This window comes from Miscanthus floridulus, chromosome 19, assembly GCF_019320115.1.
Source record: "Miscanthus floridulus cultivar M001 chromosome 19, ASM1932011v1, whole genome shotgun sequence".
NCBI lineage: Eukaryota > Viridiplantae > Streptophyta > Magnoliopsida > Poales > Poaceae > Miscanthus > Miscanthus floridulus.
In genome coordinates, this window is record NC_089598.1 from 113,020,805 (window position 1) to 113,044,433 (window position 23,629).

Below are 23,629 nucleotides of genomic sequence, written 5' to 3' on the forward strand. Positions count from 1 at the left end.
GGCACGCTCGATGGAGATGCTGTCGGTCGTGGGGAAGAAAGACGACGCGCGGCGAAATTTGGCGAAGTCAGACAACTATGACTGGTTGGATGGGTGCGCAAGAAAGGGGCGAAGCTGTTGAGCACTTTGTTGTGATGACATAGGCACTGGTTCGACGGCGAGGGCTCAACGGAGCTGCGGCAATGGCGCCGGGAAAACAGAGGAAGGGAAACGGCGAAGAATGGCGACGGCTTAGGCCTTAAGGAGCGGCCAGAAGTGCAAGGAAGCCACGCAGGAGCCTTTCCCACGCCAGCGCAAAGCTGAGGACGTCCACGCGCGTGTCTAGAAGCGAACCAAAGGTCGCCGGCGGTGTAGCTACGGTGGTGAACACTGTTCACAGTATTTACAAGTTTGCCATTCGCCAAAATTCACAAATTACTCTCAAATTTTCATAACAACTCAAAAATCTCCAAAGACAAAAGTTGTTTAAAATCAAAAGTTCTACAACTTTTCTTTTATAACCAACCCCTAATTCAGTTTAGATTTTGAAATGAACTTTTGAATTCGAATAGGGGAAATTTAACGAATTACGCCTTTTTGAATTACTCCAAATTTTACGAAACAACTTGAAAAACTCTAATAATAAACTTTGTATAACTTGTCAAGCTCTACACTTTTGCTTTTGGGCTCAACCCCAAAATATGCTTAGATTTTTTAAATGGATTTTTAGGGTAGGATTTAAATGCTGAAAATCAGGGTTTTCTTGAAAATTTAAAAATCCAAGCAAACTTTGAACTTGAGTCAAACAATACAATTCAACACATACCACATAAATATAAACTTGTTTTAGTCTATGCATCTCAAAGTTTTCACCAAATGCTAAATGCTTTGCAATGCGTATGATGACATGTTAGGTTTTAGTATTTAAACACCCGGGGTGTTACAGAAGCCTTGTTATTTTCATTGCCTTCTTTTAAATGTAATATAATTGTGTTGCTAACTTGTTGCATTTCATACATGAAGAGATTAGATGCAACGAGGACCATGCCATAGAGATAGCCCATGCAAGATTTGAGGAAAAGAAGTTACATGAGCATAGAACGCGAGCTGGTCGTACCGTTCAATCTTTGATTGTGTTGTCCAATGAGAGGGACAAGGATGAGGACAACACTATCAGGTTTAGTGATCTCATCGCTCTAGCTGAGGTAGGCTTGTAGGCATAGGAAGCTAAGGACGACACTGGTAGACTGAGCGAGCTCATCACTCTAGCAGAAGCGGACTTACAGGCTGAGGAGGATGACGACGTGTTCTTCTCTCAGGCCGTAGAGGCTGCAGATGAAGCGGAGGCCGCTTACTACAGGCGATAGGTAGATCAGGGTAATGTAGGTGAGCCTAGGCACATGAACGAGGTGAAGGAGGACACTTCTCTCAGGGCATAGATGAAGTGGAGGCCGCTTACTCTAGGCCTGTAGAACGCCTGAGCCCTTCCCTTAAGACTCGTGAAGTTGAAACGCTGCTTCATTGGACAACCTTGACAATTATATGGCTTGGGTATAGAAACGTGGTTGGACCATTTTAGTACACTTACTAAATACCAAATGGATAACAAATTATAGCATTCGAGTATCTTACCACGTATCTCTGAAGTAGGGCTCTCTATGGTTGTGTCTCCTCCCTAGTGGTAATGGTGTACACATCTTCAGTGACATCTTCCTAGTTGTCCTCGTCAATTGCATCCTCAATGTAGGGGGGCTTAATATGTGTCCTCATAGACCTATGAAGCCACCGCACATACTCATCGAAGGTGTGCTGGTCATGTGGGGGACCCATATCGACCACTCGCCACTCCCTGGTCTCCCACAGCTGGATGAACTCGTAGTGCTTCACGCGCCAATCCTTATCCTTGTACCTTTCCTATAGTCAAACCTACAACACAACGATAGTTAGTTCTACCACACACACACACCTCACAATTGTAACTTTGTGGTGTCCAATGATGCACCCTTGCAATTTTTGGTTGGTGGAGTAAAGCGGTGGTGGGTAGCCTGTAATTCTTTTGAACTGCTTGCAAAGCCTAATGGGCAAGTGGATCTCGACCACGTGAAAGAAAATAAAAGGGACGTTGCAGCGATACTTGTTGGACTCTTCCCTAGTGATAGGACTCAGGTACTCTTGGAGCTCCGGATCATCCCAAGGACACCAAGTGACATGAATATTTCGTAATTGAGTTAGCTTGTGATATAGTGTACATCCAACAAGACACATGTATGATACGAAAGAGAGCGCAACCTAGTGCTGTGTTAGGACATCGAGACAGTCTGTGTACTCCCTGTACTTGCGCCTCGCATTCCTTCTAACTAACTATGCTTCCTTCCAAATATATAAAGTAGTAGGCAGTGTATCTTGCCAGTTCCAATGCTGCATTTAACACGACAATGGATTAGCCAATCATAATTTCATGATATTTAATAGCTTCAAAGTAACTAGTGAACTAAAGTACTTATAGGCAAACTATTAAGAAGGGGCCTCCCAACGGGCCATCTTTCCTAACACCAAACCTGGAGTAGGTAAGAGCAACCACCAAGGCTCGCAAACCCTGAGGTGCGACGGCAGGCAACGCATAGCTGTCGATACATCCATGCTAGGACCGCACTGCCCCAGCTGTACATTGCTATGTTCTCCCTCGATTGGCGTATTAAGTTAAGGAAAATCTAGCTGATGGTGTTGCCTGACGCGTCTAGGAATAGGAAAGGGCCAAGGAAGTGCTAGAGCCACACTCTAGCGAACCTGTCGGTCTCAGCCTCATCAGCTTGTGGGTGCAAGTTATCGAAGCGCTCTTTTATCCATGATGATGAAACATTGGAAGTTTTTCTGAAATTTACCAAAGACAATGAGACGCGATGGATTTAGGAAATCAATGCAAGTATTAAATAGGGTTCAATTGCTTATTTTTTTGCATCCTCATCGTCCGGTGGAAGAAAGCCATAGAACTAAGCTATCAGCTCTCTCCAGTGATCGTTGTCAACTATACCTATCACTGGAAGTCCCCCCAACCGTAGGCCAAAGATAGCCTTCACGTCCTACATGGTCATGGTTATCTCACCGCAAGGTAGGTGGAACGTGTGGGTCTCAGGTGTAACACCCTCGGTGTTACACCATAAATCATTTACTAAAACATGTCATGAGCATCATATTTATGTGTTAATGCCTGTGATAAAGTGTGTATATCAATTTCTATAACTCGAAACGATCAACTAAAATGCGAAATGAAAGTTGATTCGATAGTCATATTATATCACTTAGGGTTTTAAACCAATTTTTATTAAGCAAAAATGCTATAGAACATGTATGTGATACTTAAATAAAGTTTGAAGTACAAACTTTGTAGATGACAATGAAATACTTGCGGTCAAAAAATGATATTACTAGCTAATATTTCCACTAGATTAGAAATCGCAAATAGAAATCAAATTCAGCTCAAAAACTTAGAAATTTTCAAGTTTGCCAACAGTTAGACACGACTATATTTAGCAATTTATTGTGAGAGATTGGGTTAAGGAGTTATGTAGTGTTATAGCTCAATTTGGTAGTCTCATGTGCCATCTTGAGCATGGTGAATATGGTTTAGGTCTTAAAGCAATCGTTTGGTTGTGTTGAACGCTTTAAAATTCGTGCGTGTCACTGTCTCGGTTTGGTTGGCGCCGGGTGCGTGGTCACCGTGCAGCCTTCTCATGCTGTGCACATGGCTGTGTCCCACGTGGGCAACCATGTCGCTGCGCTTGGCTGGTCGAGCCGCCTGGGCTTGGCTGAGGCCAGCCACAACGAGCCGTTGGCCCCGCGCCCTGCTGCTTTGCCTCACGCTGCCGTTTGGGTGTCGTCACATCCGCACTGCCAATGCTCCTCACATCATGATGCTGTCGCTATCGTTGTATCATTGTCATGTCCACGCCAGTCCCGCCAAGGCATGGACGAGCCAAGCCCACTACCGCGCTCCATTTCTCTCTTCCTCTCTTCTCTCTCTGCTTTCCACCGCCATCGAGTGGCGTCACGGTGGGTCAGAGAGCGAGCACCTCTCATCAATTCCTCATGCTTGCATCTCCGCCTTTATGCCCCATCTCTAGCTGACCCAACCCCGCCTTGACTCGTGTCATGCTAAGCTTCAATTTTGGAGCTTTGCCCGCCACCGTGCCGTTAAGGCTCGTCATCGCCCGCGTCATGGCCAGCCTCTACCACTTCACCCGCGCCAATTCCTCTGCACCACTAGCTCGCCTTGGCTCCCTTTTTGTCGGGCGCATGCTAGTCACAGCTCTAGTGCCACCTTCTCGCCATTGATGCGGTCGTGCCTTTGTGGTCCCTTGTTCACCTCGCAGTGCGCATGTGGCCAGCCTCGCTCAGGTGGTCTCTGGCCAAGCCGGCTTCTCGATAAGGTCATAGGTGAGTTGTCGTTGCTCACCCATTACCCATACCGCCTTGTTGTTGCTGCAACTCACCAGAACACCATCGTGGAGAGGTCCTTGTACGGCGCCCCAGCTCATCCAACCGCCGCCCATCGTCTCGCGTTGAACCCTAGGTGAGCATTGGCCTCGTAGATAGGTCAACGTGGGTTCCGTGCGGCTGGCGCGTGTAGAAAAGGCAGGGGGCCTTACCGTTGTAAAGAGGAGAAAGATCTGAGGGTTCCATTACAAAGTCGTTGTCTATAGAAATAGTACGTGTAGTGTTAGTGCTATTTTCTAATAACGCGAGGGCATTTTTGCTAATGTGCCAGCCCGTGTGGGCTTCCTCGCCGCGAGCCACCTCGCGTGCATCGGCCGATGCCACATGGGCCACACCATGGGCCGCCATGCGCTCGTGCGCACTGCATCGCGTGTGGGCCGTGTTGGGTCAAAATCAATTTAGCTTTTTCATGGAGAATAGAAATAGCTTTTCATTTTAATTCTGAGCTAAATTTTGGAAATTAATATAAAATCATGTATGTATTCAAAAAATATGAAACTAATTTTGCTAAGTTCCTAAAATTGTGCTCTATCTGTTAGTGTATTTAGTTCATATATATACTTGTTGATACCAGGAGCTATTAAATCATTTGAGAGTGTTTAATATTATTAGGTTAAATATTGTAGGAATTTTTGTGGCAAAATGGTGATAGCTTTAGCTTTGAAAATTTTATAGTAGCTTCATGGTATTATTATGTGTTCACTGTAATTTTTGTAGCTTTAGAATAGACTTAACATAAGGCTAGTTAAATGCTCTTTGTTTCAAATATACATTAAATCATTAGTAGAAATAGAGATATATCCTTCATTTGTAAAGTTAGGTGTTTGTTAGTTGAACCCAACACTTTACTTGATGAAGATGATAGTTAGCTTAGTATCTTAGTGATTAGAGCTAGCTTAGTAGTTTACCATATGTATTCTTATTTTAAGAGTTGTTATTGCCGAAATGCTAAGTATTGCATCATCATTGCATGCATGTAGAGAATGAGTTGGCAGAGATCATGACCATTAGAGATCACGAGTTCGAGGAGGTGATCGAAGAGTATGAGGAGGAGATCCTCGTGTAGGAGGAGGTCCCAAAGCCGCCACTGACTAACTGAGCTGACACCACGTCTGCCCAAGGCAAGCCCCGGTGCATAACCCTTATTTTGAATAATCACTAAATATATATATGTGTGTGATGTGCATTTACATTACAGGCTTATTATTGAAACTACATGTATAGATATACCTACCCATGAGTCCTACTAGCATAGGTCGAGTAGCTGCTATGCTTAGGTTTTTTGGTAGCGTGAGTAACCTATCGTTACTCACAATAGGTGATTATTATTATTACTCTCATCATAAAATGGTAAAAGAAAATGGAGATCGGGTAGAGATATGGTACGGGTATTGGTGGGTGTAACAGGTTGTGTCCTGCGGCTAATGGGGCACAGCTTGGTTATACTGTTTTCCCTATCTGTGTTGGTTAAGGACCGACCGTTGCATTAGATTCTAGTCAGGTCACAGACTTATTATCCTGAGCACATACTTGCTTATGGGAGCGGGAAGGCTCGTTGCTCTCTTGCCATGAGTTCTGACTCTTTTTGGACCGACTGATTAGAGACGGGGATGGTGGAGGTCTAAGCACCAGACTGAGTCCGGGACTCAGGTGTGGGGCTTAGAGTCCAAGTTTGGACAGGGACCTAGACCCTTTGATAGGAGAGTGATGGGTTAGTCCTGTTTGTGCCTGGGGTACAAGTGGGACGTGTGTTTTGGGGTACCAAGCTGGGCTACATTGGTTCATGAATCGCCGTGTAATACGGTATGACTTGTCTACGATCTAGCACTGTAGTAAGAATTGGAAGATGAAAGATGGTGAAATGGATCTGACTGCTCAACTTTTGCTTAAAAGTAGAATAGGTGCTTACATAGAATTGTTAGCTAATGATCTAATCATGACTGCTACTAAAACACATACATAACGATTCACTACTAGTAATGCTTTTTCGTAAAAAGAAAACCCAGCAAACCATAAAGCCTATCATATCATGATAAGAGGGCCACTATGTTGGGTCAAGGTACGGCTCGAAGCACTTCTCCATATACTAAGGGTGTTCGAATGAAGATACAAGGGTGACATGTATGGTAGACCCTTAAAGTCATATCTGTGGACCTTGCAGGCAGTGATCATGTGAGATCAAGGGGCATGCATGATCTAAGGGACGTTGCAACTGCACTCTACTTTGTCAAGATCAACTCGGTAGTTCCGTCCACCATAACTTTCACCGCCCAAGCGTGTGCCACCCTTTCCCTGTACACTAAAGACATGCCAGCGAGGTCCATACGGCTTGGCAGTATGCTGCTTGGCCAATTCCTCGGCCTCCTTCAAATGTTTTGTTCCGGCCTTTCTAAATTGCCCATGTTCAGCTAGATTCCTTTGAGCAAGTTTCCACCTCTTGACAAAATATTTGTTGCACTTTTGAAACAAGAACTCAACAATTTCAGACACAGGCAACGACCGAACTCTGGTGAATACACGGTTGAAAGACTATGATGAGTTGGTGGTCATGATGCCGTACCTAAAACCGCCCTCATCATATGCTAACGCCCATTTAGCTTTCTGTTCCATCAGTGCCTCTAACCAGGCCTTGCCTGCTTTATTTACCATCTTGTCTAGTTCTCTCTTTGTCTCCTTGAACTGGTGCTCTATACGTACACAACATAGAGCCTTTACCTTGTCACAAACCTCCTTCTTTTTCTGACGCTGCCAGAAATTAGCAGCAAAATGTCACATGCACCATCTGTGCACTAGAGGCGGGAACCCATCGATATGTTCACCTACAGCATTAAGAATCCCTAGGTGATGGTTTGAGATCAAACATATAGTGCGAGATAGGCCAAACACTTGTACATGTAGAAGCCGCATGAATCATGACCATGATTCATTGTTCTCTCCCTCTGCCAAAGCAAAAGCCATGGGTACTATCGGGTCCTTCGGATCAACAACAGCAACTATCATCAAGGTGTCCCTATACTTTCCTGTCAAGAAAGTGCCATCAACAAGTATGATTGACCGATAAAACTAGAATGCATGTTGCGTCTGCGCGAACGACCAGAACACATGATGCAGGACATGCCTCAACGGGTCCTCAAAATACATCCCTCCGGTGTCTACAAACCATTTCAAGCCAGGGTTGTAGTAATGCATTGCACATAATATTCAGGGAACCCTATTGTACGCGTCCTCACAGCTACCCTAACGAATAGCTAAGGAAAATTTGCTTAGCACGTCAAGCCTTTCTATACTTCACATCATACTTAATAAATCCGGATATGGACTGTTGTAACAAAGACACCAAAATGTCATTAGTATCATCAACGAGCCCCAATATACGACGGGCAAGGTAACATGCAGTGAGCTGCTGATGATTTTCCTTCCTCTTATTTGATAGGCAAGTGTGGGGTTGGACCACTTACTTATCCTTCACTTGCCATCACTCTGTCTCTTTCGTGCATTTAACCTCCACATACAACCATTTTTGCTTATCACGTGGTACCTCAACTCCTAGTCCGAATGAGTGATGGTGTACGTCCTATGATGATACACAGCACAGTCCTAAAGGAACAGCTTCATCTCTGACATTGTATTGAATATCGTCCCCTTGCTAAGGATTTCATTCTCATGGTCATACAATGATTTCCTATACATCTGCAGACCGGTGTCACAAGCTGCCATATCCATCATGTCAACATCCCTATAGTTCGGAACGCACTGAAAGGTATGTTCATCAACCTCAGTTGCATAAGCTCTGTCGCTGTGTAAGGTGGTGGTGGAACGTACTGTTGTGCTTTGCTAATTCTACCCCATGAATCATAGGGGGTACCACCCTCTGGCAAATCTGTGACTAATCTACCCTAAGCCGGCATAGCATGAAGTACCTCAGTAGGTATTGGTAATGGCATAGCATGAACCGGTACTGGCATGGCATGAACCGGTGTTGGCATAGCATCTGTACCTCCTTGGTCATCATCAGAATTGTCTGAATCACTGCTAACTACATCATCGATCTTATCCTCCTCCTCCTCCTCCTCCTCCTCCTCCTCTTCCCATTTGAACTCGTTCACATCGAAGTCATTGTTTATATAGCCTACTAGAGTTGAATAAAACTGCTCCTACGTTAACTGACCATCCAAATCCATGGTACCCTGAGTTGGTTCTCCTTCGACCCCCAATTCTTGTTCATTGCCTCCAACACCGTCATTGGACGGCCCATCATGGAGACCCTGCATCCTGTACCCATTCTCCACCACCACCTCAGCCATGGGCACATTGAAACCATGGAGCACCCTATTGTAGCGGGACTAGTGAGCAGGGTCGCGCAAGGGCATCAGGATATAGTTTGTCCTAGTCTTCCCACTATCAAACCTCCCCTTCAGTGTGAAATCACTGCCAAACTTTTCATTCAAACGGACACAAAGGTCGTTGAAGCTAGAAGGTTCATCAAACCATTCTAATTCTTCTTCCATATCTTCAAACATACCATCTTCTTTCCTAATACTTCCTTCATAAAAAAACTCGGACACAACAATCCATCTACAAAAGCATTTGAGGAAACTTCATCAATGCGTTGAAATCATCGTATCACGCACTACTAAGTACCAACACATGAAAACTAGTATCTATACTAACTACCATTACTACTAGAAACTAACTAAACCCTAACTACCTAACCAATCCCTAAACCTAAAGTCCTAACTAACAATAGCCTATACCCTAAACCACTAATCCTAACTAACAAAAACCTAAACCCTAAATTACTAACGAAACCCTAAATCCAAAATCCTAACTAACAAAAACATAAAGGCTAACTATCTAACCATACCCTAAATCCTAACTACTTAACTATACCAAATCACTAACAATAATCAATTGATTCAAAATTTAATCACCAAAATGAGGATCTTGAGGGGGGAATACCTTAGCAACAATGGGGAGAGCTCCTGTGAGTCAGCCCCGACGACGGAGAGGGCCGCCGGCGGCGGCGGTGGCCGAACGACCACCCACCAAGGGAGGCGGTGCGGGCAGCCAAGGGGCTGACCCCCAGCCTATCACCAGGGGAGGCGGCACGGGCGCAAGTAGGGAGGCTTGGGCGGCGGTGGACGAGCCAAGGGAGGGGACGGCGGCGGTGCGCGGTAGCAGGCAAAAAAATTCGACCCTGACTACCTGAGCGAGCGACACCAGCAAGGAAACCGACACGGCGACACCCGCCCCGTGCTCTCGCTTTCTCGGCGCTCAGCAGCACCCCCCCCCCCCCCCACCCCCACCCCTTCCTATGCACTCGCTGCACAGACGCAAGACACCGTCCTCGAGCGTACCTCAGGAGCCGTCACTGTCGGGACACTTGTCGCCGTTGTGGGTGACCAACAACGCCCTGGGAGACTCTGGGGTACGCCGTGTGGTGCCGGTGTGGCCACTGTTTCTTGAGAAGCTTTGGTTATCGTTGGTTGATGGCAAAAAATTGATTGCGTCAATATCAAATTTTTGCAGCCATATGATTTGCTAAACAAAACTTGCTAGCATCCACAATAATTTTATTCAAGTTTTGGAACCTTTGCTTGTTAATAATGTGTAGTGCCCAAGATAGAAGACATACGGAACTCATATCATCATATCTCCCGACACTTAAACCTTCAAAGATAGATTCGGTTTGCTGTTCCACTTACTACCGCTCCTCAAACCCTAAACCCCCTATCCGTCGGGTACTCGGGTCCAGAAATGTCAAGAGGAAATCCAAGCACAACAAATACCTGCAAACGATCCACACGTCACGCAGTAAGCGAGTCTTGCTGCATTGCTTCAGTAACGGACGAACCAGCCACCAAACCAGATCGAACTAGTCTAAGCTACTTTTACGACACAATCAGACAATGGGCAATCGCCTTATCTCCGTCTCCGGAAAAAAACTAATCATCGGACCTTGACCGACGATGACATGCAAATCTTTGTGGATATTGGCGGAAACTGGTGGACGAAACGCAAGGGGGTGCCAGTGCCCATCGCACACCAACCCAAACGAAGCTTCTCACCGGTTTCCTAGAAACCTCTGAAGCGCCCTTTCAATTTTCCTTCACATAGGAGTATAGTGTATGGTTGATTGCTTTCGTCAGCGATGTAGCTTTCAGCCGTTCTAGAAGATCAGAGCAACTGAACAACCAAGAGGCAGGCAGGCTGTCAAATACCAGCCATAGAACTGTCCTGTGGTTCCCACGATCCTGGTTTTTCCACATCTCAAGGAAAAAAAATAATGGCTTATCTTTTCTAGAAGCTCCTTTTAGGAGCGCCAGGCAAAACAAGCTGTTGTTCCCGTCCCTGGAAACGATATCCACATCATAGCATCAGGATTCAGGCAGAACTGGCAGCATTACCTTCTCCCGTTGTGTTCAAAGCACTGGCAGACCACGTACACTACGAACTCTAGGAACATGCAGCTGGAATGGCCGATTCAGCAACCGTGATTCACTCGCAAGGTTGAGGGGGCGTTTGGTTCGTTTCCCAGCCGAAGGAAGCCAGGCCACGGTTGGCCAGGCCCGACGCATGCATGCGAGGCGAGCGTGATTGGTTAATCGGTTTCATCCGGCCAGGCTACACACAGATGGCGATTGGTTGGCCCGCTTCCTTTCTGCCTCGTGCATGCGCCCTCTCACGCGCGTACGCGCGCTGCGCCCGCGCCAGCCAGGCTCGGCAAAAACGGATTCGAAATCCGTTTTTCGGGAGCCAGGCTCGGGGTGGCTCGTTGGCTCGTTGCACGCCAAGGGTCAAACCCAGAACCCCATTAAGGCCTACTTTGGCAGCAGGGAATCCCTCCGGGATCCAGGCGTTTTCCCGGGGCGAGAAGCCCGCGCGGAAACTGGCCACGGGCCAGATTACGGTGCCGTTTGGAAGCTTACGCGGAGGGGGAGGGTAGCCCGACCCACGCGTTTTCCCCGGGGCGCCGCCCCACGTCCGACACCGGGCACGGTTCCCCGTCCGCTCACAGATCGCTCTGTCTATCCTTCGACGCGAGGAGGCGAGGACCGAGGAGGCGCTGTGCCCGCCTGGGGATGGAAGGGCACGAAGGAGAAGCCGCTCCCTTTGCTTCCTGACGACGACGACTCGCGCCGCAGCCGCGACACCGTGGCCGCCGACGCCCGGTGCACGTCCAGCAGCGTCCGCCCGGGCTCCGGCGGGATGCGGAACGCCGCCGCAAGACCCGGGGGCACCAGCGGCTGCGACAGAGGGGTCAGCTCGTCGTTGCCTGGGAGCCCCGACTCCCACTCCATCACGCGCCCGTCGTCGTCGTCACCGCCGCCGCCGCCGTAGCACACCATGTGAAGCTCGTAATCGTCCACCGCCTCCTCGCCCAGCCGAATCGATGGATGGATCCCCACCTACCCTACACACCTTCCTAATCCAATTCGAATCCCCAAATCAATTCAGCAGCACAGGCACAGCAGCAACCCAGATCAATCAACCAATTCCCATACAGAATCGAGCAATCCAGCGACGTCTCCGTCGATTCAACCGCCGGCGGCGGCGGGTGAGAAGTGATAGGGACAACCGCCGGCGGCGGCGGGTGAGAAGTGATAGGGACAAGGACGGAGATATTTGTGTGGGCGTGGAGAGAGAGAGAAGAGGAGCTGCTGCCAAACAGCGACAGGGAAACTCCCCCACAGGTGGTAATCTTCCCTGGGGCAGATGCAGGAATCAAAAATCCAAATAATTCCACGTGCAGGGTTATCTGCCCAGGGTAAATTGGCCTCCGCTGCCAAAGCAAGCCTAAGGCTTCCAAACGCTGGGAAACTGCATCCCGAGAGCCAGGCCAGAGTATATAGAAGGAACCAAACAGGCCCTGAGTGACGTTAATGTCACTAACCTACCTGTACAAACGCGGCATGCTCATGTTCCACATGAAGCACTAAGCAGCTTTTACACCTGCGGACACATCTGAACTAAAATACCATACAAACCCCTTATGCACCTTGCGAGTTTTTTTTTTTTTTTTTTTTTGCCATCTGCTTTGGCATCTTTTATGCACATACAACCCCTTTTTTGCACCTTGCTTTGGCAATGCAAATACAGCAACTGGGTCATTGGAAACCATAAGGAAGACTAACGATACGGGCGGATTATTACATTCACTAGGCATTGACTTGTGCCAAGTCGCCGTGGAAAATACATACAGGTATAACCAGCACCCTTTTTGCCGGGCAATTTTGTAGTCAGTAAAGGTCACAGCTCCCAGTCTGAGTTAAGGAGCACAAGGAATTGTAATTAAGTTAGGAGAGTTTCCCTGTGTGTTACAGTCTAACAAAACTCGCCCCAGACGGGGGGTAAAACAAGCCTTCGGAAATTCACGGTGAACAGTTAAGTCGGTGTCGATGGTGTCATTAGCTGAAACGTGAGAAATGTAGCAAATGAGTCATGGGTTTAAATTAATAAAGAGAACGCATCCAAAGAAAGTGAGATACAAGAAAATGAGTAGCAGGACAAAATAACTGAAGGGGAATTAAATGATTGAAAACAAAAATGACTAGGTGAAACACTGTCAAACTTTAAGCATTACCATATTCAAATCAATGAAGGGGCGGGCCTAGTGCAAGCGGTAGAGTCTTACCGCCTGTGACCGGAAGGTCCCGGGTTCGAGTCGCGGTCTCCTCGCATTGCACAGGCGAGGGTAAGGCTTGCCACTAACACCCTTCCCCAGACCCCGCACAGAGCGGAAGCTCTCTACATATTCAAATCAATCAAGCCATATATAACAAGAAAAATGTATTCTATTAATCTTGCACATATGAAATGTGGGGGGGGGGGGGGGGGGGGGAATGTCACCAAGCACCAGAATAGATAGCACCAAACAAACACATGCACAAATTTAAGCTTTAGGCCAAATATATGAGAAATACTGGTATTTTCTCTGAGGTTATGATATATAGAGACAAGCAAGTGGTGTACTTTATAGTTTAGAAAGGTGGTCCATCTGCTTGATCCTGTGATAAATCTCACACATCAGCACTATTGGTGTCAAAAAAACATTGTGTCTTCAAAATTGCCGCTTGTGAATAATGAGATTCTATGGTACGTATACTGAGACCAGGCTTTAGTTGTGTAAATGTGAGAAAGCAACGCTTTAGTTGTGTAAATGTGAGAAAGCAACGGCATATTTTCCCAAACATCAACGATTTTAGCAGGGTTTCAAATAACAGTCAGGACAGCTAGACACATAATGTTCTGAGGAAAAGGCTGCAGCAGTGCAACTCTTGAATAAATTTGATACACATTTTTCTGAGACAATCAAACACTATCTATAACCAGGGGCGGAGCTTAAGCTAGGCCAAAGGGGGCCATGGCCCCTCCTCAACCTGTGTACTTTCTATAGAATCACTTGAGTTTAGGGAGCAAATTTGTTAAACAAAGAAAGATTTACATAGCTTGGCCCCTCTTATATTTGTCAACAAGCTCTGGCCCAGTCTATAACTCAGTCTGAGTTGGCAATCAGTATCTATATATTCTATACATTACACACATCATTGCATCAAACATCAAATGAACTGGTTTTACAGAACTACACTAACTCCTAGCAAACCATTGAAAAATACACTTTAAGAACCTGCTTCAAAGAACACACTTTTGTTGCCCAAAATGTAAAAACTGCAACATCTTTTATGGATGAAACAATAGTGACAAGTGTGGCCCGTCAATGGTGAGACACTCCATCCTAACACCATTGCTTTCGGACTGGTTTGCCATAACATTGACATGGCATGCCATAAGATATGTTTGGATGACGGTCTGGTTGACACAATCAAGCGGAAACTAATCATGCCTGAGATCGTTATCCACATGCTGTGCTGCGCCATCATATGCAACATTCATCCAAACACCATAAAGCTATGTTTTCATGTCATGTAGGCTAATCTGTCACTTAGGTCATGTATAATGTAAGTGTGCTTTTTATATATATATATATATATATATATATATATATATATATATATATATATATATATATATAACTTGAGCAAGAATAATGCGGTTGTTTGAAAATAGTAGTTCTTAAAAGTGTAGTTCTTTGATAGCTCCAAGAGAATAAATGCAATCTTTACTAATTTATTTACTTGTATTCATTATATGGGAAAAGGATCATTTTATCTCTAAACAATATCTCTCACTATAGCACTATATTATACATTTATCTCTAAACAATATCTCACAATAGTTTTATATAAACATTTTCTTTTTTACAAATCACCAGAATAATTAAAATAAATACCATTTTCTAAGAACTGAATATTCATCCTTCTTAAATTGCTTATCTCCATACACAAATTACGACACATACAAAACTAAATTAGTAACGAAGTTTGAGGAATCCTAGGACAGATTGGACCATGGGATCATGATTTTGCTAGTATGATGCAATCATGCAGACCATTCTTGTCTCATTTTCCAAACCTTACAAGTATAACAATAGTCCACTCACTATCTAGTTTTCATATCAAACATTCCAAGAGGTTGTACCACTCCTAGAAGTAATTCCTCATTTTCCTTTTACAAGGCAGGCAAGCAGGCAACCTAGCATTGAAGCTTTTTAATCTTTGACCAACAATTAATCTAAGAACTTTTAGATTATACCATATGAATTTAGCATCATTGAATTCATATTTGAAAACACTTTGATATGGTGTCAATTTCAAAGCCATGAACATTTTAATATATATGAGATGTTAATGGTCAAGTGTGATATTGGGGATCACACCCGGTCAAACCACGCCTTACATTTTGAAAAGGAGTAAAATGTTATTGACAACTGCAATATATATAGGCATCGTCAAACTGTACACCACAACAACGCAACATTTAGCAGCCATCTACCACTGGTATTCTCTAATATCTCATATCAAAATCAGGAGATATGCACAGAATATCTAAGTAGCAAGACAGAAAGTCATCAACATAAGATGTTAATGTATGCTAACCATTAGCTTCATATATTTCAGTAGAAACAGTTAACTATAGTTCCTAGATATGATGTGCTACCTAAACATAATCTAAGGTCTTTCCTTTGAATCCCAATTACCAAATAGGTGCAGGAAAAAAAAACAGCACTAAGTTCAAAGGATAACCATGCACCCAAAAAGGGAATTAGGATGGAAGACAAAAGGGTGTATCAAGTGTAATGGCGGTAGTACGAATCAATAACTAGATTGTTACCAGTATGGCAGGCATGGGTGCCTCGATGATCTCATGATTATCACTTCATTTCTGCTGAATCAAAATTAGGAGGAAAATGCCACCATTGCTTCCAGTTTCTATATTGAAGGCACCATCTTTGACTTCAAAAAGAAACTATTCAACCAGTAAAATTCATGTGTCGTCATTATCTCTACAGTCAGCCATGCCAATAATGATGGCTGTTTTTTCCCCAACAACTCCAGAATTTAATCAAGAGACAGATTTTTCTTCATCGCCTCATAAACTATATAGGTAATACTTGCAGCAGGCACCACTTTAAGGAGATTTGGTAGAATTCCTTTGTAGAATCCAGAAACACCCTCATGCTGTAGGGTTCTCCAGAAGACATCAGACATTCCTCTATAGGCAGATTCTGAATTGGCTTGTTGAGCTTGCAGTCTACATATATTTAGAAAAGGCTTAGATAGAGAGAGAGAGAGAGAGAAATTCAAGATATACAATTACAAACTCATTACCTTGTTCTGATGACCTGTAAAGGGTAAACACATGTTGCCCCTAGAGCTCCAGAGACAGTCCCACAACCCAGCTGTACTAGAGGGCCAGGATCTACATGACATTGAATGATAACACTGAAAAATCACGAAACACAGTTGAAATAAAGGTAGGAAACACACAAAACCAAAAAACGAGGGCCTACCACTGTCCTTCAGTATATATGTCTTTGACACATCTTTCAAAGTCTCGTATACAGCAAGATCAATTCCGGCATAAGGTACGATACCAAGCAAAGATGGAACAAGACCTCTATAAAAAGCTCGGGGACCTTCATGCACCAAAATATCCCTTGAGAGCTGACCAATTCTAGGAACTTTACCACCCTCACCTGAATAAGTCTGTAGACGAGTCTTTACTAAATCTATAGGATAAATTGCTGTTTGAGCCACTGCACCAGCTAAACCACCAGCAACTAGACGTTCAGAAGCACCAACTTCACTCTTATTTTCTCCTTTGCTCTTCATAATATATTCTTTTAACATTTCATAGGCATAAAATCTTATTGCACTTTCTGGAGCGACTTTTACAACATTCAATCCATTCCCTCTAAAAAATCCCAGCATGCCACCTTTAGTCCAGATATCTTTAATTGCATGCATGACTGTAGTACGCGTTGTTTGTACTTGCATGATCACTTTAAGGCGATCCAGAGGAGCAGTTGCAGTACGAGATGCTGCACCAGCAATCCCTCCAGCAATAAGATATTTGCTTGCATTGACATGTTTACTTATGCCTTCTGGTATAGCAGCATGTTCACCTATATCAACAAGGCAGACCCTTTCCCAGTGATGATAAATGTTCTCAATGGTCGCCTCATTGGGGTAAAGTAGAAGAAAATCCCTCCATTCTTCAAAAGTAATAATCCCATTGTTGTCCTTATCCACATGCTCAACAAATCTTGCCAGCTCCTCATCATTAATCTCTATACCTGCAGACAGCAAACTGACATTGCTTGTAAGATAAATTACATATAAAAATTTAACTGAAGCTTGAAATAACCTGGTCACAAAGACATAGAAGAGTATCTCAAAAGCACTAGCAGTGAAGTAAAGAGCATGAGACTATTTTCAGAAATCTAGACACAGGAGGAAATCCGATCTTCATCGTATGTGATTCTGTAAAATATTGATTGATGGTAGGCAGAATGAAGTTAGTACCCTAATTAGGGAGCCTGCAGTCTTATTGGAACATAACAGGTATGATGAGTTGATCTGTAACTATAAAACCATAAACTTCCCCAAATCAAAGGCCAGAGATTATAGCCACCATTTTAACAGGAAATACCCAGGTTTATCACAATTAATTCCACGTCAGTGTGACACATCACCACGACTCCAAATCTCTAATGGAGTGTTCGGTTTGGGGGATCAACCCGTTCAAGATAACATTATCTATCATGAGTCCATTCGTCAAATTTAGTGGAATGACCTCACTCCACATATTAGTACTAGTACTAATTATTGACTTGTGAGGAATGAGGTGATGTACAACAATGTTGTGACTAGTGTTCGAACAAACGATAGTAACACAGATTACTTCCCGATTAAAATTGGACTTCATCAAGGGTCAGCCTTAAGCCCGTATCTCTTTGCCTTGGTAATGGATGAGGTTACTAGGAACATACAAGGGGATATCCCTTGGTGTATGTTGTTCGCTAATGATGTAGTGTTAGTGGACAAAAGCCAGACGGGAGTAAATAGGAAACTAGAGTTATGGCGGCAGACCCTTGAGTCTAAAGGTTTTAGATTAAGCAGAACTAAAACCGAATACATGAGATGCGACTTTGGCGGAGTTGTACAGGAGGAGGGAGATGTGAGTTTGGAAGGTCAAGTAGTGCCTAAAAAGGATACCTTTCGGTATCTGGAATCGATGCTACAGAGGGATGAAGATATTGATGCGGACGTTAGCCATAGAATCAAAGCAGGGTGGATCAAGTGGCGACAAGCTTCTGGCATTCTCTGTGACAAGAGGGTACCACAAAAGCTAAAAGGCAAGTTCTATAGAACGGCGATTAGACCGGCTATGTTGTATGGAGCAGAATGTTGACCTACAAAGATTCGACATGTTCAACAACTGAGTGTTGCAGAAATGCGTATGTTGCGATGGATTTGCGGTCACACAAGAACGGACCGAGTTCGGAACGATGATATACGTAATCGCCTAGAGGGTGCACCAATTGAAGAAAAGCTTGTCCAACATCGGTTGAGGTGGTTTGGCCATGTCCAAAGGAGACCTCCAGAGGCACCAGTGCATTGTGGAGTCCTAAGCCAAGCTAATAATATGAGGAGAGGTAGAGGAAGACCGAAATTGACATGGGGGGAGGCAATAAAAAGAGATTTGAAAGCTTAGGATATACCTAGTGATCTATGTTTGAATAGGAGTACATGGAAAACAACTATTAAAGTGCCTGAACCGTGACTTGAGGCTCTTGGTGGGTTTCAACTCTAGTCTACCCCAACTTGCTTGGGACTGAAAGGCTATGCTGTTGTTGTTGTTGAGGAATGAGGTGATGATGGATCAACTCAATCCATTCCACAAACCAAACAAAAAACTAAAGAGTGAAATGATGGACTACTTCATTCCACAAACTAAACATCCCCTAAGTATCATACAAGCAACTAAAAGACGAATATAGAATTTAGAAAGATCATAAGACATGGTGAGTGTTCAATACAAAAGGAGGATCTGTGCCCTGGCAATGGCAGGTTAGGATGCCAAGCATGGTGTGCCCTGGCTTGGCTAGGGTTTATGTCATTAAGGAATGGTATCTATTTGATTTGGTTGATATCTTCTAGATTGGATTTTTGTTAGGCTAAAGATTATATCATTATTGGACCTGTTAGGGACCAGCCTATATATGGAGGCAAGGCTCATTCAGATGATTCAGGAAAGAACTCTCTTGCTGCACAGTGCACAGCACCTGTGCATCAGGCTCCACCAGCACACGCCTCCCTCCCTCAGCTGTGTCACAGCTACTTCACTGTGGGCTCAGTTCAGGATCCCATCCTCCAACCTCTCATATAGTATATTTGATCCCAATGTCTAGGACATAACACCATATGTCATGAAACATATTGAAAATAGCATACAAGCAAAGATGGAATCCAGAAGTATTCTTGATGTGTATTAGAACATGTTAACAAGGGAAAGGTTCACAAACCATTGAAAACATCCAGAATGCACACATCATTCAATCACAGTTAACACAAGGGTATTCCATTGGACCAGGGGTGTCTGCCAGCCACCTGAGAGGGCTTCTCTTGTAGGGTTAGCCAGCACTTGCCATTGACCACCACTACACCTCTCCCACAAGCCTACCCACTGTGTAGAGATAAACAATAGACAAAGCAACGGCTTTGGTTTCATTTCAGCCTCCAGGTGACTAAAGTAAGGGTTCTTTGCAAATCAGATTAGCCCCAGTCTAGTTGGATCTGGTAAGCCAAAGTAATAAAAAAAAACTGAAAATCTTCATTTGGCTGATTTTCAAGGATAGACTTAATTCTAGAAAACCTGCAAAGAAGAAGAAACTACAAGATTGAAGATGACAATTACATTTTTGTGTTATGCAGCCTAAATCTAGAAGAGACCACATATCATCTGTTCTTTGAATGCCCCTTCAGCACTAGATGTTCGAATTTTATTGGGATTTCTTGGGATCATGTCATCAGCTTCTTCGATACAATCCAGAAAGCCAAAGTGGAATGTCAACTGTGTGTGTTGATGGAGTCTTTTTAGCTGTCTCCCAACTAGATGAACCTGCCTCTTTCTATCACTTTTTAGAGATGCAAGCTAATTATGTGCCCATGGACACAGGTTAGCAAGAGGCTCGGAACCAGCGGCAATGCATGCTGCTTTTGCGCGAAGCCTCGAATCAAACGGCGCCATGCCCATGCGGGCTGCTGCCTAGCCTGCAAAATCAAACAGCACCATGCGGGCTGCCGCGTGTGTCCGCTACCTCACTCGCGGTTTGTGCGGACGCGGGACGGGCCACCGCTGCCCGCCCCACTTGCATGCCTATTTCCAGTCTTGAAAAATTATGTTTTATACATACTGTAAAGCTACATCTTCACAGATTAGGCCCACTATTAGCATCAGCCTCTCCCTTTGGCTAAACAGCCTGTTGTAAAGTTTTTTGTCTACCTTCTTTGGCGCTTTTGTTGTAGTTTTGTTTACTCTCTTATATTTTTTTAATACATACTAGCAAACATGCTGATGCGTTGCAACGGAACATACAATTTGTTACGCGGTGCTCGTGCCAATGATAATGAGCTAGCTATTTTTGTTGGATTTAATTGGGCTTGGCCCAACCTTAAATCAAATAGATTCCATGGCCCATAATAAATGCTAGGAGATTGAATCAACTTAAATAGATGACTATTGTGTGCACATGTTGTGAGTTTAACAAAGGTGGAAGGCGAGCCACACGCCCGCACGCGTGCCATGACGCATACGGTCTGAGGCAGCTAGATCATGACATGAGTGGTGCAACACCAACGAATGTTTTGCAGCTCTAAAACTCAACGCAAGAACGGTGGGAGTGAGGGATGACGGACCGAAGGACGGAGTGAGAGAAAAGGAGGGACGGAAGGAGAAAAGGAGTGAGGGACAGACGGACGTGGGAGAGAGTGAGAGGTGGAAGAAAGATATTTTCGCTCTTTAATATTAGAAATAGATAATACCACAGTAGGCCCTACTGTGTTCCCCCTCAAAAAGATCACAGTAGGCCCCTACTGTGTTCCCCCTCAAAAAGATTAGACCCAGTATGTCATGTGCACACCATGTCAACACTCTCGTACCGCATGGCGTGATCAGGACCTGAAGTGACTAATTTTATCAATTTTAGGTACCTGAATCTGCAACTTAGAAGTGGACTCATGTGATGGAACAAGGTTAGGGACCCCAAGGACATTTTACTCTTACTTGCCTAAACTGAGGGAAATCTGTACCACATATATGCGAACAAGATTGGATTTTATCATCATGCAGTAGACCATATATCATGGATGGCATTGTCAGCGACAATGCGAGAATGTTAGGTAAGAGAAAGTTTAGGCCATAAAAGACATAAATGATCAGGGCTATGTGATCTTCATTAGCAACACTTGATGTGTTAACACCTTCATTATGCAGGTCCTTAGAGGGCAATGAAATAATATGTATTGACAATCCATTGATATTAATTCATTAATTTTCATATGCCAATGTCAATGCAAATAGAAGTATTGAAGGAACTATATGCAAGAAACTGTAACTCAGTTGTATGTCTATGTTGAAACAGTAAGCATATGTACATAAGCAATGCTCAGGATTTAGTGAACCATCCGTAATCATTTATCAGATACTCAGTTTCAAGAAGTGGAAGCATTCTCAATGGTTCAAAACTAGCTTGTGTTACTTAAGATTCATGCATGCACTATGTATGCTATGAACATATCTAAAAGACAACTTGAAGACTGCATACATTCATGCACAAGATGACATGTTAGTGTAGTCGTAGAGATATGTTACTGGTTCTGATTTTGCACCAGATGTCAGATACAAATAATTTATGAACTCACTAACCAAGTGTACGTGTTGATTTAAACCAGAATTACAAAGGAAAGGAAAATAGTATCCTGATAGCATATGAGCAGAAACTAGCATCTAAAATCCACAGAAGTAGGCGGTAGCCTCCACTCAAATAAAAAAAGATTAACCAAGCTAGAAATCTATACAGGAATAGAAGGATAGAACTACGGCCAACTTCAACTTGTTGTCATTCTGCATTTTTTTTTCTTTCTCCATTTGTTTGTCGAGATATGGAACTGTGGAACTGCAGTGGTAAGCTCAAGCATGGTTTACACACTGCGTCCAACCTGAATGTTTATATAGCACAGAAAGCTATCATGTTATTAGTAGCCATACCTCTTATCCAGGAGAAGTTAACTGAAATTTAACTTAATCTGCATCCTCAAATTTGTAACAGTAGTAACAGTTATAGCACTATGGCAATAGATAATGTGACGGCCGATTGGCTGAACATGGTCTTACTTAGATAACCATTTTACTCATTTTTCATATTCGAAGACATCTTATGGCTCAAACTCTCTGCTACTCTCATATATTACTGAATGCTTACAGAAGAATGCGTCAGGAACTGGAAGTTCAAGTAACATCAGTATATAGTAACTTAGTTAACCAAATAAGTAAAGTAAAATAAAGGGTACTCCAGTAAACTGCAACGGCTGGGTTCTAATCGTCCGACGCACCCAACAACCAGCAGCCGTTACTATGCCACATCAACTACATTACGCACAAAGCGCCGGATTCCTGGTACCGCGCACGCGTCGTGCGCCAGCACAGCACCGAGGTGGCCAGAATCACCGGCGCGGCAGCACAGGTACTGGATAAGCGTGGTTTGGCCTAGGAAACACATACCAGCCTTGACGAGCGCGTCCCAGAGCTCCTCGGGGAGGATGCATCCGTTGTGCTCGACGTCGATGGCCTGGAAGATGCGGTAGAGCTCGAGCTCCTTGTCGTCCATGTAGCGCCTGAAGTCGTCGTAGCCGACGCGGCCGTCACGGTCGCGGTCGCAGGCGCGGAGCAGCTCCCTGGCGTACTTGCACTCGGCGGGCACCTGCAGCGCGGCGAGCCCCGCCTCGATCTGCGCGTAGTCGAGCTGCCCGCGGCCCGCGGTGTCGAAGAAGGCGAACATGTCCCGGATCCGCGCCTCCCGCTCGGCCTCCGTCTCGTGGAGCGCGAGCAGCACGTGCTCCATGGTCACGGGCCCCGCCTTCCGCACCGGCTCGCACCCCGCCGCTCCGGTCCCCGCGGCCGCCGCGGCAGCTACGGCGTGGGGCTGGGACGCGGACGCGGACGCGCCGCCGCGGGGGCCCACCGCATGGGCCGCCCTGCCGGTCATGGCGCCGGCGGCGGGGCGTTGGCGGAGGAGGGCGCGGTGGTGGTGGTGGGGTGGGGGTGGTTTCGGCTCGGGGATGGAATGGAATGCAGCGGAGCGGGGAGGGGAGGGAAAGGCGACGGGGGAAGAAGGGAAGGGAATATGCGTGGATGTGTGCGTGTCTGAGGCGTACGGCAACGTATTCAAGCCGGCGACGTATTCATTGCAGGAGTACGGGAATTTGTAATTGCATCGTTGAGACATTCAACATGTTTATTTTGTCGTAAACGATCGTAAATTATTTACTGTTTGTTTGTTTAGCTAGTTTTGTATGAGAAAAAAATACTATTTTAACTTATAATCCACGATCGTATATGATGGTATAAACCCAGCGAATAGGTTGATTATTGGCCATTGGGTACTTTTCGTCCGACTCATGTGATGATGACTACTCCTATAGTCCTATATGAGAAAATTTGATCCACCTCCAGGTTAACCTGTGATTTTTCA

General features: G+C 44.8%; 1 protein-coding gene across 1 annotated transcript; it reads right to left on the reverse strand.

The window, feature by feature from the left end:
- Positions 1 to 12,598: 12,598 nt before the first annotated feature.
- LOC136527926 (calcium-dependent mitochondrial ATP-magnesium/phosphate carrier protein 2-like) lies at positions 12,599 to 23,245 on the reverse strand. The gene is made up of 5 exons (XM_066520788.1): positions 22,660 to 23,245; positions 16,385 to 17,170; positions 16,203 to 16,293; positions 15,706 to 16,125; positions 12,599 to 12,885 (listed from the first exon to the last, which is right to left on the reverse strand). Exons 1-4 carry the CDS (start codon positions 23,141 to 23,143, stop codon positions 15,933 to 15,935), a joined length of 1,554 nt encoding a protein of 517 aa, XP_066376885.1. The 5' UTR covers positions 23,144 to 23,245; the 3' UTR covers positions 12,599 to 12,885; positions 15,706 to 15,932.
- Positions 23,246 to 23,629: the final 384 nt, after the last annotated feature.

Coding starts and splice junctions, on each gene's coding strand:
- LOC136527926 (XM_066520788.1), bottom strand. CDS start 23,143: ATGACCGGCAGGGCGGCCCATGCGGTGGGCCCCCGCGGCGGCGCGTCC. Junction 16,294..16,384: donor ATATATACTGAAGGACAGTG/GTAGGCCCTCGT, acceptor AATGTCATGTAG/ATCCTGGCCCTCTAGTACAG. Junction 16,126..16,202: donor TTACAGGTCATCAGAACAAG/GTAATGAGTTTG, acceptor AAATATATGTAG/ACTGCAAGCTCAACAAGCCA.